This window comes from Oryctolagus cuniculus, chromosome 2 (genome assembly GCF_964237555.1).
Source record: "Oryctolagus cuniculus chromosome 2, mOryCun1.1, whole genome shotgun sequence".
Classification (NCBI taxonomy): Eukaryota; Metazoa; Chordata; class Mammalia; order Lagomorpha; family Leporidae; genus Oryctolagus; species Oryctolagus cuniculus.
In genome coordinates this window covers 8,169,325-8,186,532 of record NC_091433.1, presented here as the reverse complement: position 1 = coordinate 8,186,532, position 17,208 = coordinate 8,169,325, and the positions used below count along the sequence as shown (strand labels likewise).

Genomic DNA, 17,208 nt, shown 5'->3' with positions numbered 1-17,208 from the left:
AGATAACAAAAATGTGAAGTTTTCTTTTTTTCTCCAGTATAGAATTCACTCTGAAATTTCCGTTTGATCATTACTGGACCCTGAGGAAAGCACCAGTGCTGTTGCAGGCACACAGCACTGACCACGAGGTTTTAAAACAGTGTGAGTACTTCAGAAAGTTTTTGGAAAATGGAATTAAAAGATAAATTTATTTTGGCTTAAAAATGTGAAATCTGTGCATATAAGGGGCCTTAAAAGTTTATGGAAAATGTGCATTGTGAAAACACTATGCATGGATTTCAAAATATGAAGTGGTGGGCATCCATTAGGATGATAATGGGTGAACTCTGAATGCACGCACTGTGCTGGCATTTGGCACAGTGCCTTAGAAGAAGCTTCACATTAATTAGCATAGCAGTCCCCAGGACCAAGGATGTTTACTATCCTCATGGTAGGTGAGGAACATGGCACCCCTTGCCACAGGTGTAACTACCAGGATCAGGGCTGGAGCTCAGGCTGTTGGTGTTCCATGAATCTATGAATAATCATTGGTTGGTGACAAAGAGCCGTATAAGAATGGGGATTTTCAGGAAGGATTAATAGGTGACTTTCCCCATATGTCAAAAAGAACATTCACCTCTTCTCCTCTACTTCTTTCTCTCTTCCTGCCTCCCTTTCCCCCCACACTTCTTTAGTCAAATTTTCTAGGATTAATTTGCACTTCTACTTTGTGCCTATTATAATTATTAGATAATTATTCACTTAGTTGTTTAAGGGTTGTCTTTAAACTGTAAGACTCAGAAGAACAGGGCTGCCTCTTTATATTTAGCCTGAGTTCAGAGTTCATCTAGTCCAGGAAATTAGGCTGATGAAAGAATGTTTGCTAGAAGCATGAGACAGTGAGCACCTACTATGTGCCTCACAGTGGGGAAGATAAAGAAAGATGGCAACATTTTTATTCAACCCCGGACCTCTCTACTTACAGATTTTCTTTATTTCCTTCTTTCTTTTAAGATTTATTTGTTTACCAGCGCCGTGGCTCAATAGGCTAATCTGCTACCTGCGGCACCAGCACACTGGGTTCTAGTCCCAGTCGGGGTGCCGGATTCTGTCCCGGTTGCCTCTTTTCCAGGCCAGCTCTCTGCTGTGGCCTGGGAGTGCAGTGGAGGATGGCCCAGGTCCTTGGGCCCTGCCCCCCCTGGGAGACCAGGAGGAAGCACCTGGCTCCTGCCTTCAGATCAGCGTGGTGCTCTGGCCGCGGCGGCCATTAGAGAAAGGAAGACCTTTCTCTCTTTCTCTCTCTCTCTCTCACTGTCCACTCTGCCTGTCAAAAAAAAAAAAAAAAAAAAGATTTATTTGTTTGTTTATTTGAAAGGCAGAGTTACAGAGAGGGAGAGACAGAGGCAGAGAGAGAAGTCTTCCATCCATTGGTTTACTCCCCAAATGGTCATAACAACTAGTGCTGCGCCAGACCAAAGCTAAGAGCTGAGAGCTGCATCCTGATCTCCTGTGTGAGTGCAGGGGCCCAAGCACTTGGGCCATCTTCAGCTGCTTTTCCAGGTGCATTAGTGTGGAGCTGGATTGGAAGTGGAGCAGCCAGGACTAGAACTGGCTCCATATGGGATGCTGGTATTGCAGACAAAAGCTTAACCCGCTAGGTGACAGCACCAACCCCTCACACATTTTTTAATTATATACTTTTCCAATGGTAGGTGGTGGTGAGCAAGTGAGCATGTCTCACTGAACCATGGGGGTCAGGTATGTTCTAAAGGATACTTTCTGGGGGCTTGTGTTGCAAACATTTGGGGATTGAACAAGCAGATGGACGGTCACCGTTTTTTCTCTTTCTGTAACTCTACCTTTCAAATAAATAAATCTTAAAAAAAAAAATACATTATAGGGGATGGCGTTGTGGCATAGTGGGTAAAGCCACCAGCTTCAGTGTTGACATCCCATATGGACACTGGTTTGAGTCCTGGATGCTCCACTTCTGATCTAGCTCTCTGCTATGGCCTAGTAAGATAGTAGAAAAATGGGCCAAGTGCTTGGACCCCTGCACACATGTGGGAGGCCTGGAAGAAGCTCCAGGCTCTTGGCTTTGGAATCTTCCCAGCTCTGCTCCTTGTGGCCATTTAGGGAGTGAACCAACAGATGGAAGACCTCCCCCCCGCTCCCCCTGCCTCTGCCTCTGCCTCTGCCTCTCAAATAAATACATCTTTAAAAAATACGTTGTGGTGGAATGGAAGTCATATTTGATGAATGTTAAAATCCCTTATGTGCACCTGTTCACTAGTTTGTTCATTCCTTCAGTCACCGTTATAGACAATCATTACTTCCATGAATGTTTACTGAGCACTATGCTAGTTGCTGGTGAGACTATTGTGAATAAAAGCTGTTCATTTGGTGGGAAAAACATATTAGTTGTCATTTGCCGGGTACCTCTTCTGAACTGTAAACTATTTTTACCTTGTCTCTGATCCAACTTGCAGGTTATTTTCTGTGGATGAGAAAATAGGCTCAAAGAAGTTGAATAATCTGACTAAGGCTACATAGATATCTAGGGGCTGGCTGAAAAGAATTCAAACTGAAGATTAAGATTTTGGATCTTTATGAGAACAAAAGAAAGTGCAACTTCAGGGTGGGTGGCATATTTGTAGAACTTTTGGAGCTATTTAAGAAACACATCTACTTATCTGTGCCAAATATGCCTTTTAAGAAGTGGCATTGGGGCCAGCGCTCACTTGGTTAATCCTCCGGCTGTGGTGCCGGCATCCCATATGGGCGCCAAGTAGTCCCGGTTGCTTCTCTTCTTGTCCAGCTCTCTGCTGTGGCCCTGGAAGGCAGGGGAGGATGGCCCAAGTGCTTGGGCCCTGCACCCACATGGGAGACCAGGAGGAAACACCTGGCTCCTGGCTTTGGATCAGTGTAGCTCTGGCCATAGTGGCCATTTTGGGGGTGAACCAACGGAAGGAAGACCTTTCTCTCTCACTGTCTATAACTCTGTCAAATAAATAAAAATAAATAAATAAAAAATAGAAAAAAAGTTTTTAAAAAAAGAAGCAGCATTGATATGTGGAGCTCTAATTCCACCCATAAGAAGGTGACATTGTAGAAGGGGATAAATGTAGGCATGCTGAAGGCAGGAGGTAACACTAAGATAGTCTGAGAAGGAGCAGGAGGCCCATAGATATGTGGGGATTAAGGCAAAGGAAAATCTCACCTGTGAATCTTTCTTAAAAATTATTTTGAAGGACAAAGTGTAGTATGTTTCTTCTGAGGTTGCTACACTGAAAATCCACCCTCTCTATCCTGTCAACCCCTTAAGTCCCAATGCTGGATGATGTTCTACCTGGCCTCAAATGAAGAACTTTTTAGAACTGTTATTTTTGTTATTTTCTTTTAAAGATTTATTTATTTATTTGAAAGGCAGAGTTAGAGGCAGAGGGAAAGAGAGAGAGACAGACACTTCCATTGGGTGGTTCACTCCCCAGATGGCTGCGTGGCTGGAGCTGCACCAATCCAAAGCCAGGAGCCAGGATCTTCTTCTGAGTCTCCCACATGGGTGCATGGGCCATCTTCTATTGCTTTTCCACGTCATAGCAGAGAGCTGGATTGGAAGTGAAGCAGTCGGTACTCGAATTGGTGCCCATATGGGATGCTGGCCCTGCAGGTGGTGGCTTTACCTGCTATGCCACAGCGTTGGCCCCAGAACTGTTTTTTTTTTTTTTTTTAACTACGTTTAGACAATGGCTAGCCATCATGATTGAAAATTCAACCAACTAAGTTAGCTCTCAATGAGGAAATAAGTACATGTGGCAACCAGAGCATGGTTTTCATGCAAAGAATCCTGATTTCTGGCCTCAGTATGTCCTGGTTGTGGGATTTGGGGGCTGGTCTAATTGGGTCATTTTTAATAGAATATTAGGCAGTGGAAGGCTTGGAGACAACAGACACTGATTTCTCATGGTCTTGAGACTGGGAAGTTTGAGATCAAGGTGTCAGCAGATTAAGTGTCTGGTGATGGCCTGCTTTCTGGCTCACAGATGATATTTTCTTGCTGCGTACTCATGTGGTAGACAGGGCAAGGCTGTTCCCTGGGGCCTCATTTATAAGGGCACTACTACGGTTTGAATGTCTTCTCTAAAACTTACATTGAAATTTAACTGCCATTGTAATAGTATTAAGAGTTGGGACCATTAAAAGGCAATTAGGTTAAGAGGACTCTGCCCTTGTGAATGGATCAATGTCATCATCCCGAGAGTGGACTACTTATCCTAAGAGCAGAAAGCGTTGCTGTAAAACTGGATCTGTCCCGCGGTCTTTTCCATGTGATTGCTTTGGGTAACAATTGAGGTCTGAGGTGGGATAATAAACTAGAGATTGGAGAAATCCCCACCCCATTCCTGCTTGAATCTAACTGTTCTGCTCTTGTTTGCCTTTTTAATTTATTATTTAATAAATATAAATTTTGAAAGTATAACTTTTGGGCTGGTGCTGTGGCTCATTAGGCTAATCCTCCATCTGCGGTGCTGGCACCCTGGGTTCTAGTCCTGGTTGGGACGCTGGTTCTGCCCCGGTTGCTCCTCTTTCAGTCCAGCTCTCTGCTGTGGTCCTGGAAGGCAGGGGAGGATGGCCCAAGTGCTTGGGCCCTGTACCTGCATGGGAGACCAGGAGGAAGCACCTGGCTCCTGGCTTCGGATTGGCACAGCGCACCGGCCATAGCAGCCATTTGGGGGTGAACCAACGGAAGGAAGACCTTTCTCTTGGTCTCTCTCTCTTTCTGTCTAACTCTGCCTGTAAAAAAAAAAAAAAAAGTACAACTTCTGGATTATAGCGGTTTCCCCCCCATAACTTCCCTCCCACCCTCAAATCATCCCATCTCCTACTCCCTCTCCCATCCCATTCTTCATTAAGATTCATTTTTAATTATCTTTATATACAGAAGATCAACTTGGTATATACTAAGTAAAGATGTCAACAGATTGCACCTACACAGACACACAAAGTATAAAGTACTGTTTGAAGACTAGTTTTACCATTAATTGGCATAGTGCAACACATTAAGAGATCCTACATGGAGAGTAAGTGCACAGTGACTCCTGTTGTTGATTTAACAATTGACACTCTTATTTATGACGTCAGTAATCACCCAAAGCTCTTGTCATAAGCTGCCAAGGCTATGGAAGCCTCTTGAGTTTACAAACTCTGACGTTATTTAGACAAAGCCATAGTCAAAGTGGAAATTTTCTCCTCTCTTCATAGAAAGTTATCTCCTTCTTTGATGGCCTGTTCTTTCCGCTGGGATCTCACTCACAGGTTATCTCACTCACTCACAGGTTATCTTTCATTTAGAGGGAGGAGACGTATAGTTTGGCACATGCTCACTTGGACTTACCCTTAATGGTAGAGCTAGAAACATGCCATGGGACTCCAAATTTCATTAAGTTGGCAGGTACCAATGCCATCTTACTAGTTAAAGTGATCAGTTTAAATTCAAAATTGATCATAAAGATAGGATTAAGTGTCAAAGGATCCCATAAATAAGACCAGTGTCTGCTAATAATAACTGATAGAATTAAAAAGGAGAGAATGACCCAACATGGAAAGTGGGATACATAGCAGACTCATAGAATGACAAATGCCCTAAACAGCATTCTGGCCTCAGAATCAGCCCTTAAGGCATTTGGATCTGGCTAAAAAGCCCATGAGAGTTTCTCAGGTGTGGAAAGCCAAGACACTGTAGCAAAAAATGCCCTAAATGAAAGATCTCTGAGTGAGATCCCCGTTGTTGCCTTTTCTATTGGAATCTTGCTTAAGGTTTTATCTGAACAAAGGTTTCTCTTCTTTAAATGAGATGCACTAGGACCCAGTAATGATAGCACTTCTAAGTAACTTTCTAGGGGGTCCTGGCCACCAACTGTGTCTTTGGCTTAGGCTTTTGCACTATACTTGGAGGTTCAGTGATTTTGGACACCTGTGAGTCTGTTCATGAAATTCTGAGAACTGGGATTTGGCTTGAGTTTAGGGCTCTGGCGCTATCATTGTGGACTAGGGCTTGAGCCCTGGGCCTTCCAGAGATTGTAACTTTCTGAGGGATGCAGAGGAAGTTTAGCAAGTCATTAAGGAAAAGGCTGGTGAGCAGTGCGTGATCTGTGGCTAAAATAGGCTTATTTGCATGACCAGTGGTTGAAACAGGATCCTGCCTGTAGCCTCCCATTAAATGGCTCAAAGCCAGCTCCTCGAAATCTGTCTCAAAAGCTTCTAGGCCTCCATGCATCATAATTACTGGAGCAACTGCACATTATGTAGTTCAGAGACACCAAAGGGAAAAAAACATATAAAAATAAAAAGGATGTAGCCAGAGAAAGACGTCCTTTGTGGCTTCTCTGACAGATGAAGACTGGAAAGTGCTATTCTAAACATCATGTAAAGAGATATTACTCAGTAGAGTTCAGTGGTTAGGGTTGGCATGCATGACTTTTCTGAATATAATTTTCTTTGTTCTCAAATTATTTTTTAAAAAAATTTTGATTAACCTGTAATACTTGTGCATTTTTATTGCATGTAGTGTAATATGTCAATACATATACATAATATATATCAGTCGAACCAGGCAGCTGAACTTCTCATTTGTTTCTTTTATTTGTGTTTAGGGCCTATTAGCTTCTATCTTCCATTTGTTCATACAGTATACAATATGTTGTTATAATGCATAGTTGCCCCATTGTGCTATGAAACACTAGAGCCTGTTGCCTCCATGTAACTGTGTTCTGGTACCTGCATTCCAACCCCCATCTATCTCCCCTTGCCTGACCCCCTCCAAGCCTCAAGTAATCTTTTCTTAATTCAGATAAAAAAATACTTAAACATATGAGGGAGAATATATGATATTTGTCCATCTGCATCTAGTTTATTTCACTTAACACAATGGTCTACTATTTTATTTTGCTGTGAATATCAGAATTCCATTCTTTTTCATGGATGAATTACATTTCTTTATATGTACCATATTTTCTCTATCCATCTATTGATGATCACGTGGATTGACTATATCTTAGCTGTTGTGACAAGTGCTGCAATGAACATGAGAATGCAGATATATCTATTTTCATATGCTGATTTTATTTCTTCCAGATATATACCTAGAAATGAGATAGCTGAGTCATATGGTGGATATATTTTTATTTTTTGAAGAAATTGCATATTTTCTCTATAATGGCTGTACTAATTTGCATTCCTACTAACTGTGTATAAGGATTCCATTTTCTCCATATCCTTGCTGGCACGTTTTTTCTGTGTTTTTGGTAATATCCATTCTAAGTGGAGTGAGAAGATACTTCACTGTGGTTTAATTTGCATTCCCCTAGTGATATTGAGCATTTTTCATGTATTTGTTGGCCGTTTGTATTTCTTCTGAGAAACATGTGTCCAGATACTTTGCTGTTTTCTTAACTGGATTGTTTTTGAAGTTTTTGAGTTCCTTGTATATTGAAGATATTAATACTTTTTCAGATGCATAGTTTGCAAATATTTTCTCCCATCTTACCAGTTGTTTCTTCACTCTGTTGAATGTTTCTTAGTTTGGTATAAACCCATTTGTCTATTTTTGCTTTTGTTGTCTGAGCTTTGGGGGACTTATATAAAAAATCTTTTGCATTGCTAATGTCTTGAAATGTTTCTCCTAAGTTTCCTTCTAGTAATTTCATAGTTTCAAGTCTTACACTTAACTCTGATCCATTTTGAGTTGCATTTTGTGTAGGGTGAGTCTGTTCAACTCTCAGTCAGAGAAACAGAGCTCCTATACCATTTCATTCTCAAAATGCCCACAGTAGCTTGGGGCAGCACTGGTATCATAGCCAAGAGCCAGGATCTCAATCTAGATCTCCCTCTTAGATGGTATAGACACAATTATGTAAGTCATCATCTGTCGTCAGTGTCTACATTGATAGGAAACTAGAATTGAGAGCCAGAACAAAGAATCAAATTCAGGCACGCCAATGTGAGATGTGGATATTTTAATTGATGTTTTGAATGCTAGCCCAAATGCCTGTTGCTCAATTGTATTTTTTGACTTTATGAGTTATTCATTTTCAAAATTTGTTTGGTTCTATATTAAGATCTCAATCTCTTTGACAAATTATCATTCATAGCATGCATTGCTTTCCTGATTTTGTTCAATGTCCATATTCTCTCATATTGCTTTGAGTACTTTTATAACTAACTGAGCACCAAAAAGGAAACCTGTTAAAGTGAAATGAACATTCTTCCAAATTCTTTATCAAGCCTTCATAAGTCTCATTTTCACTGAATCTGTCACTAAAATATCATTGTGTTCTTATGAAAGCATCACAGGGCCTTGCTTAGTGATAGTTTCTCTGTTTCTACATTGATATTTGTGCTTTGGGCAGATTAGTTGTTTCTGTCAATTCATGGTAAAAAGGCTTTTTCCTGATGATGTATCTTTGGGTGTCAGCTTGGTAGGCCATTTTGTCTTTATTTCCTTGGCTGCCATAATATAGTCCCCTCATGTCTTCTGCAATGGATGACAGCAACAATGGGAGTATGGGAGCATGCCTCTCAGTTGTAGGAGGTGTGCATGAGTCTTGGTAACAATCTGTGTTGCGAGATCCAGGGTGGTGTGTATGTGTGTGCTAGCCTTCAGTCCACTGTAGCTGGTGTTGTAGGTATACTGACTTGGAGACCTGGAAGGATCACTCAAGTGCCAGCATTGGTAAGGGTGTATAGTAGGGGTCATGGTATCACCAGTCCAAAGTCCAACAGGGTGCAGAAATCTGAACCCCAGGTTTCTATGCACTATCATGGCACATACCTACTTTTTTTTTCCTCAAGAAGACAAAACTCCTGCCTGAGGGTTGGGGGAGCAATGGAATGAACAATAGTATGGTCACCTAGAGCATCATGCTAGGTCATCTCTGGAGCTCCCAGCCTGCAAAGACCAACATAGCGTGGGGTATGGTCAAGGCCCACTTTTCGAGGGACTGCCTGCTGCTGAAATGGGCTTGTGGAGCCACTGCAACAAACCACAGGTGATGCTGGCTAGGATATGTCTCATTGACTGATGCCATGAATCTCCAGCAGCGACCAGTGATTGTTCAGGACCTCCATCCACAGGCACTGGCCTAGGGACAGGGAACATTTTCCCAGAAATAGTTGTACCAGACTCAATACACAGTCCTGTGCTCCTTTGGTACCCTGCTTCCTAGTGGCTGAAGTGTTGCTCCTTGCTGTCTGGCCACAGTTAGGGGAGGGATTATGAGGCTGTCTCTTGGCCATCTAGGCTAACAGTAAGCTCTGTTGTACATAGCAACTGGGGTTTTTTGCCATGTTGAGGATGCACGCCAAGCCCATAAGAAGCAAGATGTGATGGAGACTGAAACTTACCTATCCTACCAGCCCACAGGTCTCTGCCTGATTGCAGGGCAGGTCTTGAGGTTGTCTGTGAGTACTGGCCTGGAGATAGGGCCTCTGGTCTCGCTATTGTGGCAGATGTCACTACAGTAAGACTGGCACTGAAATTCAAGCAAGGGCCCAGAACTCACTTTATTATTCCTTGGCGTCTGCCTGGTACCGGGGGAGGGGTGGTAGGGACAGTCCCTAAGCTTCCCAGGCTGCACAGTCACCAGGTTCTGTGCAGTCTTGGGTTTACACCAGGCCTGAGTGATGCTACTGTGATATAGGCCCAAATGAGTCCATCTACTGGGGCTCAGGTCTCTGCCTAATGCCAGAGCAGATCTAGAAGCTGCACCTGTGAAGACAGAGCCCTTTAAGCTTTATTTGGTGCTAGGTCTCGTCATGGCAAACCTGACACTGAGCTTCAAGGTAAAACTCTAAGTTCACTTTCTACTCCCTAGCTGCTGGAGTCTGGTTTCACTTTTTGCCCAACTTTGGAGGGATGATGCCGGCAATCCCTTGGCCACATAAGGAAGAAACAAAGAAACAAAGGCTCAGTCTGCTGTTACTGGCCTGGGGCAGAGGCTGTGGGGTTCTATCAGATTCCAGGTTTCACCACAGCAGGCCTATTCCTAGATTTCAAGTCTAAGGTCTGGAGCTTATTCCTTCTACCCCCACCATGTAGGAGGTCTTTCTCTTCATGCTGTGCTACTTGGAGTTGGGGAAGGGGTGTTGTCGCTCCCCCTCTTCATGGAGGAACGACACAGGACCCTGCGCTGTTCTTTTGTCTGCTCGGCCCTCCCCGGGTTTGCTGCTGGTTCTTCCTGGGTTGGCTACCGTCCCTTCCACCTCCGTGGAAGGGCAGTTCCCCCTAGCTACTTTCCCCACTTCCGCGGGGGAGTGGCACACCGCCGGCCAGCTCTCTCGGGGGCTGCTCAGGTGTTCCTTCAGGTAGATGTTCCTGGTGCATGTTGTCTCTCTCCTCCTTTATAGTCCTCTTCCACCAATCCCAACTCTGCTACCCACACGCCGAGTATGCTGCTCTCCTCCAATCAGGAGCAGGTCCTGCTGTTTATTGGTTGAACTGGAGGCAGCTGTGTAGAAGTTGTTTCCTCCCTTCTCAGTGCCGTATTGTGGGAGAGCAGATGCATAGAATAAGTCTTAATTCCAGTAACTTAGTCTAGTCCGAGTTGCTCCCAGTTGCTCCCCACAGGGTGTTGTAGCAACTCTTTCCTTCCTGCCCTATTTTCTTACTATACTAAAACTAGGTGCTGTGGTCTCTCACCTGGCTTCCCTGTTTTTTGTTAAGGTGACTTGGTATTTGGATAGGTGTTCAAATTGGTGTCTTTGTTGGTACACACTGGCTTGAATGTGTTACTCAGCCATCCCCATCTCAGTTTCTTCATCTGTAGAATGGAGATAATTATTGTATATATTTCACAAATGGTTAACATTTTGCATGACAGAATATCCATATGACATTTAGTGTTGAGACTGCTACAAAGAAATTATATGCATATTTTATCTATTATTTGGTCTTCTGGAGCTTCAATCTTTTGAATTCTAATGATGGTAAAGATAATGGATGAAGGTGCCACTGACTTCTGTGCCCGAGAGACAGTTGCTGTATATAAGTCTGAATGTGTGCTCATGCATACAGGAAATTCTCATATGTTGCAGAGAAATCATGGAAATGTACGTATTTAAATTCTTCATACCTTTTCTAATCACACCGAAGGGATAAGGAAAATCTCTCAGGAGTTCACACATGCATTCCTGCCTAACATCAAACTCTTGTTTATTTAAAGAATCCTTATTGAGTGTCTACTCCATGCCAGGCATCATGCAACTGCTGAGGGTAGTTATGGGATTCCTTACACAGTGGTTTTCTGTGACACCTGGATAGACATCTATACAATAAGTACTTCCTTAATGTCTATTGTGTGTCTACTATTATTCTAGATATAAAGAAAACAAAGAAAGCTGGGGCCCTATTAGGAGGCATGAGTTGTAGTGCAGCAACAGTGTATTATTCGGTCTTTCAACACTCTAGTGAAATACCTAAGGCAACTAACTTCATAAAGAGGTTCATTCCAAGACTAGGTGTCCGCAGTGATTTGGCCTCTGTCAGGGAAGTGGATGGTAATGGCAGAGGATGGGTCACATGGTGAGCCACAAAGCAGAATAGGTGAGTCGAGACTATCACAACAACCCTGGTGGGAGAACTCAAATGGACACAAAAACTGCCTTCCTAAGGGATGCCCCAGTGACTTGAGGACCTTTTACTAGTCTCCCCATGCTAATAGATTCACTGCCTCCCAAGAGGGCTACCCTGGGGACCAGGCCTTACGGAGACAACCAAATTAATATCCAAACCACACCAGTTAAATCACTAAGAGCAGCTCACCAAGAGCTCCACCTTGATATAACATGCAAGGACTCCCACAGATGATTCTTCCAGATAAAAAAGGTTTGTTTGTTTATTTATTTATTTATTTTTTGACAGACAGAGTGGATAGTGAGAGAGAGAGAGAGACAGACAGAGAGAGAGGTCTTCCCTTTGCCACTGGTTCACCCTCCAATGGCCGCCACGGCTGGCGCGCTGCAGCCGGCACACCGTGCTGATCCGAAGGCAGGAGCCAGGAGCTTCTCCTGGTCTCCCATGGGGTGCAGGGCCCAAGCACGTGGGCCATCCTCCACTGCCTTCCTGGGCCACAGCAGAGAGTTGGCCTGAAAGAGGAGCAACCGGGAAAGAATCTGGCGCCCCCACCGGGACTAGAACCCTGTGTGCCGGAGCTGCTAGGTGGAGGATTAGCCTAGTGAGCCACGGTGCCGGCCAAAAGGTTTATTCTAAGAGGGACTTGGCAGGTGTAACGTCAGAAATATAAAATGCTAGCAGATTGTAAATATGAATCGCTGTCAAAGGTTTTTCTATCAGTTAGGAAAAAGTCAAATTTATCAGGTCCCCTAGTTACCCAAATTTCTTAGCCAACTTCTTGTCTAGTTCCTAGAAGAGGAAATGACTATATTCATGCTACACAAAAGGGGTCTGAGATGCACAGGGAATTCACAATACTTGCTCTGGTAGCATTGGGCTTCCTCAACAGTGTTGAGAGTCCAGGCAGGGGGTGCAGGCAGCAGCAGTTTAGGGGGCTTCTAGGAGGAGCCTGGCTTCTCACAGCCTCACTGAGAGAAAATGATACTCCCTAGCCGCTCATATTCTTGCTTTCCTACTTCTATCCTCAGGAGGAATTTAGAATCTCTTTTGAGTCATCGCTCTTTGGTGGCCAATAACCTTTTCTCTGGCGGCTGTTTCTGCTTCGGTCGCCTCTTTCCCAGCTGCCTTCTCGGCTGTAGCTCAATAGATCATTTCTCTCCCCGCCTCATCCATTTAGATAGAGTCCTTCTCTCCCACTGTGTCTATTTTTTATTTTCCAAAAGCCCTGTGTGCTAGAATTTTAATACTGGAGCCTGTTTCCCGGTTGGGTCTTGTCTCAGCTAGCTAATGATATCATGTTTCTTTTAAACACATGGCCAGTGGTTCATTCTCTTCCACATTTGGATGCTGTTTATAGCTTCTGTGAGGGAAAGGTTAATTTCCCTTCTTGGTGTCTGATTTTCTTCTTTTGAGACATAAATAGCTGGCTTGGTTTTTGTCAGAGTCAGATGACTCTGTGTTGACCTGAACTCATAGAGCCTCTGAATAATGTTCAATAGTGCTTGACCAACAATGTGGTGAGCAGGCTTTGCAGTGATGCCGCCTATTTATTTTGGCTTTCAAGTCCTATTGTGTCTACCTCCATGAAAATCTTTTGTCTGTGCCCTCTTTTCCGTATCCCCGTGACTGCCTTCTCCTTGCGGGCCTCTGTGCCTTTCTTTTAGGCAACCACGGTGGCTTTGGTCTCCTTGCTGCGGTTCTTTGCCTGTGTTCTGCTTTCTCATCCATTTCTGCCAGGTAAATCTTCTATAAGGACGATTCTGATCCTCTCACATATCTGCTGAAAAACTACTCATGACTTCCCATTCCCTACAAAATAAAGTCCAAGCTCCATATCGAGATTTTCAGTTCAACATTGAGATTTCCATGGGATTTTCTAAGTCTCTTACCCAAGCGGAATATCATCAAGGCCCTCCACAGTGTACTCTTAGCCCCTTGCCACATATGGTTCAAGCATTCACTCTGCCCAAGATGTCTTCTCTCTTCCTCTGTATCTCTTCATAGCTTTGATGTGCTTCAAGGCTTGATTCAACCGAGTACCTCCAGCAATGTCCGATTTTCTCCAGGCTACCTTCATGCTTCTGGTGTCTGTCTTGTTTGAATCACATCAAAGTGACTGCAGCAGTGCTTCCTAGTGAGCTGGTCTCTAATTTCATGCATGAGCCGCAAAATCTACTGAATACAATCTTTCTCCTGTTGATCCAACTGCAACTGTTGAATTGGGATTATAACTTGGCCAGTTATAATTAAACTGGGTACTGAAACTTCTCTCCTAGATCCTTGTGGCCTGGAAATCAGTAAAAGATTGTGGTGGGCTAGGTAGTATCTCAGAAAAGCTGTATTCATTCTAATGTGAGCCTGATGAAGGCAGGCCCATGCATGCATGTTGGCCCACATCCTCACGTTACCACTAACTCTTCACTCAAAACTGTGGCACCACACACACGCAGATGTTATATAATCCCCTCTCCTCCCTACAGTCTAAACTAGGCATTTATGAACACAGTCTGTGCTTCATTGACACTCCCCAAGATTTACTGTTTCCTTCTTTGGCACTTTCATACTTCTGCCATCAGCCCACTTCCTAACCACTTCCTAAATGTGTCCCTTAACTCATTGCACATGGTGTCGATGTCCATATCCCTTCATTGCTCAAGAACTGCCACGATTCAGGAGACCTTCTATATTTATACATGTGAGCACTTCGACCCCTGGATCTCTCAGCTCCTTGTTCTTTTCACCCCAGTGGCTTCTCTACCAGCCACTTCATTCACCAACTCTGATGGCCATATCCTGAATTTGGTTATATTCTGAGAATGCTCCACCTTGAAAGTTACAATATTCACGCTTCCCATACTCTGACTACAGCTTTCCCTTCTTTCCTACTCACTCACTCTCAACTTTCTGGCTCCTCAACTTTAACTTCCAATTCATTGATCTCTTTTGTCCTCTAATATCTGCAGCTTTTGTCTCTGCTCTCATCCTATTCAAATAGAGTCCATTGTCCATCACTTCAACAACCTGTTCAGTATAATGCCATTGACTTGTTGTCTTTCTGTCACACACACATCACAAACCAAACCTGAGTGCTTCTAATAATTGGCACCCCTGCCCAGGCTGATGAATTACAGACTATAGATTGAGGTCACTATCAGTTGATACACTTGAACCTCAACAGATGACTCAATGCTACCCAGAAACTATAAGCTACTTTGCTTTTCAGATTTCTTTTCTGTTTTCCATTAGGTATTTCAAATTTTCTATTTATGTATTTCTTTTTATTAATTTGGAAGGCAGAATAAGAAAGACAATGAGATCTTTAATGCATTGGTGCAGTCCTCAAATGCCTGCAACAGTTGGGGCTGGGTCAGGTTCAAGTCAGGAACCTGGAATTCAATCCAGGTCTTCCAAGTGAATGGCATGGATCCAAGTACTTGAGCTGTCACCCACTGTCTCCCAGGGTACACATTGGCAGGAAGCTGGATCAAAATCAGAGGCGGGACTTGGACCCAGGCACTGAGATATAGGACATGAGAGTCCAAGTGTCATCTTAATCACTGTGCCAGTTGCCCACCACCATTTTCTTCTCTTCTCAAACCTCCACTTCCACCTGTTCTCTCATGTTTCGTGCATAAGGAGATCCCCATAGGTCTCTCTTCATTTCCAGTTGTGAAACCTATTAACTGTCATGTGCCCTTGCCCTTCCTTTCCTCTCTAAAGTCTTCTCACCTGGTTCTCCTGGTGCACGTACAGCCTTGTTGTTTCACTTACTCCTTCTCTGACAGTTTCTTCACCATCTCCTTTCCTTGACCAATACGTCGTACCAGCATTTAAAAAATAAATATTAATTTATTTCCCATCATTAAAGAAAACAAATGATTTCCTAGTCCTGTATCCCATTCTACCTATCCCCTCAGCCAAAGGGTGTGGAATCAAACTGCTTTGCTTGGGGGACAAGTTAAACACAAATGGAACATGTGGTGCCAGGGTTGAGGTTTGAGAGAGGAGGCTGTAGTCTGATGCTTAGCAAATATTGGTTAAGCTGCACTGAATGAGCAATGGTTTATTAGAAGGCAACATTTTAAGTTAATAGGCTGAGGATTTGGTAACAGCATAGATATGACACCAAAACTAATTTTCTAGCTAGGGAAAGTGATCATTATTACCTGAGAGATGAGGGTCCAGGATAGATGCTGACTGAACCAGCTCATTCTTGAATGTATGTTCCAAATCCCATGCTTTCTGACATTTTCTCTGTCACTACAATGGTCCGACTCATTATCATTCCTTTCCTGGGTTATTTTGTTAGCCTCCTACTTGGTCTTCCTGGTGACATTCTTTCTTCCTTTTGGTTAATCCATCTTTTAAAATATATCCTGTCCCGGCGACTTCTCTGGCCCCTGCTCTGTTGCTCTGTTGGGACTGGTGAACCTCGCCCGGGAGAGGAACCCCAATAAAAGCCTGTGAATGATTTGTCTGCCTGGGAAGATTTGTTATGCGCCGGACACCTTACAGATGGTGCTGAAACCTGGGAGCTGAGGTTTAGAGCCTCCCCTTTCTGGGTTCGAGGCCCCCTTGCTCATTGAACCTGTCTGGTGCCCCAGGCTAACTATGGACCACGCTCGACCAACTGTAAGTAACTCCTCCCTTGCTCTCCCTCCCTCCTCTGGGTTGGCGCAGTCTCTGCAAACTCTGGCTAGCTCTTGGTCCGGACAGACACCTCCAAATTGTGAGCACGTGGCCTCTGTTCTCTGCTGTTTAGCCTCCCAGCGGCTTGTGGAGATGTCCCACCGCTGGCTTGGCCCCGTAGAGGACTGACCTCTAATCCGTCTACTGAAGTCTGGGACAGGGGATGCCTTGATCGAATTTCAGTAGATCCGGGCTACCGGGGAGACGATGGGATCTGGCCAATCCTGAGGGTGGGACTCAAAATGCCCTCTGGCCTGCCTCCTAAAGAACTTGAAGAAACTGGAACTGGCCCAGGACCTACAGCGTAAATGCCTAATCTTTACTCCACCCAGGCATGGCCTAATTACCTTGAGAATTTCTGCCTCAGGGAAAGAAAATGGTCAGAGGTCCCATATGTCCAGGCTTTCTGTAACCTCCACTCCCGTCCTACTCCCTTCTCTCCTACTTTCCTCTCTGCCTGCTCCATGGCCCAGGTCTTGCTGGCCAAGATCGGGCTCCCACCTGCTAAGGACGCCTCTTCTGTGTTACTGCCAAACTCTTGACTCTCCACCTTTTCTGACCCTCCTGAGTTCCTGGGGACCCCACAGCTAGCCAGGAACCTCCAGCCCCCATATGCGCATTCTTCTGCCCTGCCGCACCCCATGTCCTGCCTCTCCCCACCACCATTGCTGGAAGCCAGGTATCCACGTGGCACAACCACCAGTGTCAAGCTCCACCCCGATCTAAATGGGATTCGCTGCTCCTGCTTCCCTGGCCGTCCTCCAGCAAAGTTTTAAAAGGACCTGTTCCTGAACACGTGGCTCTCTAGCCTCCTCCTCTGGTTTCCTTTCTTTGAATCTAGGAAGATGACTACCTTTGAAAATATTGCTTTATAACTTGCTGAGCTTATTTTTGCAATTTATTTTAACAGG

General features: G+C 44.2%; 1 protein-coding gene across 2 annotated transcripts in view; it reads left to right on the top strand.

Moving 5' to 3' along the window:
* The window catches only part of RAB28 (RAB28, member RAS oncogene family), a 555,178-nt gene that overhangs the window by 342,913 nt on the left and 195,057 nt on the right, over positions 1–17,208 (top strand). The window contains exon 8 of one of the 2 annotated variants that reach the window (XM_051830036.1): positions 38–57. The exons of the other annotated variant lie outside the window; for it this stretch is intronic. Within the exon in view, the coding sequence (XP_051685996.1) occupies positions 38–42 (5 nt within the window). The 3' untranslated portion in view covers positions 43–57. Of the gene's footprint in view, positions 1–37; positions 58–17,208 lie in introns of those variants that run through there. 2 annotated transcript variants of the gene reach the window in all.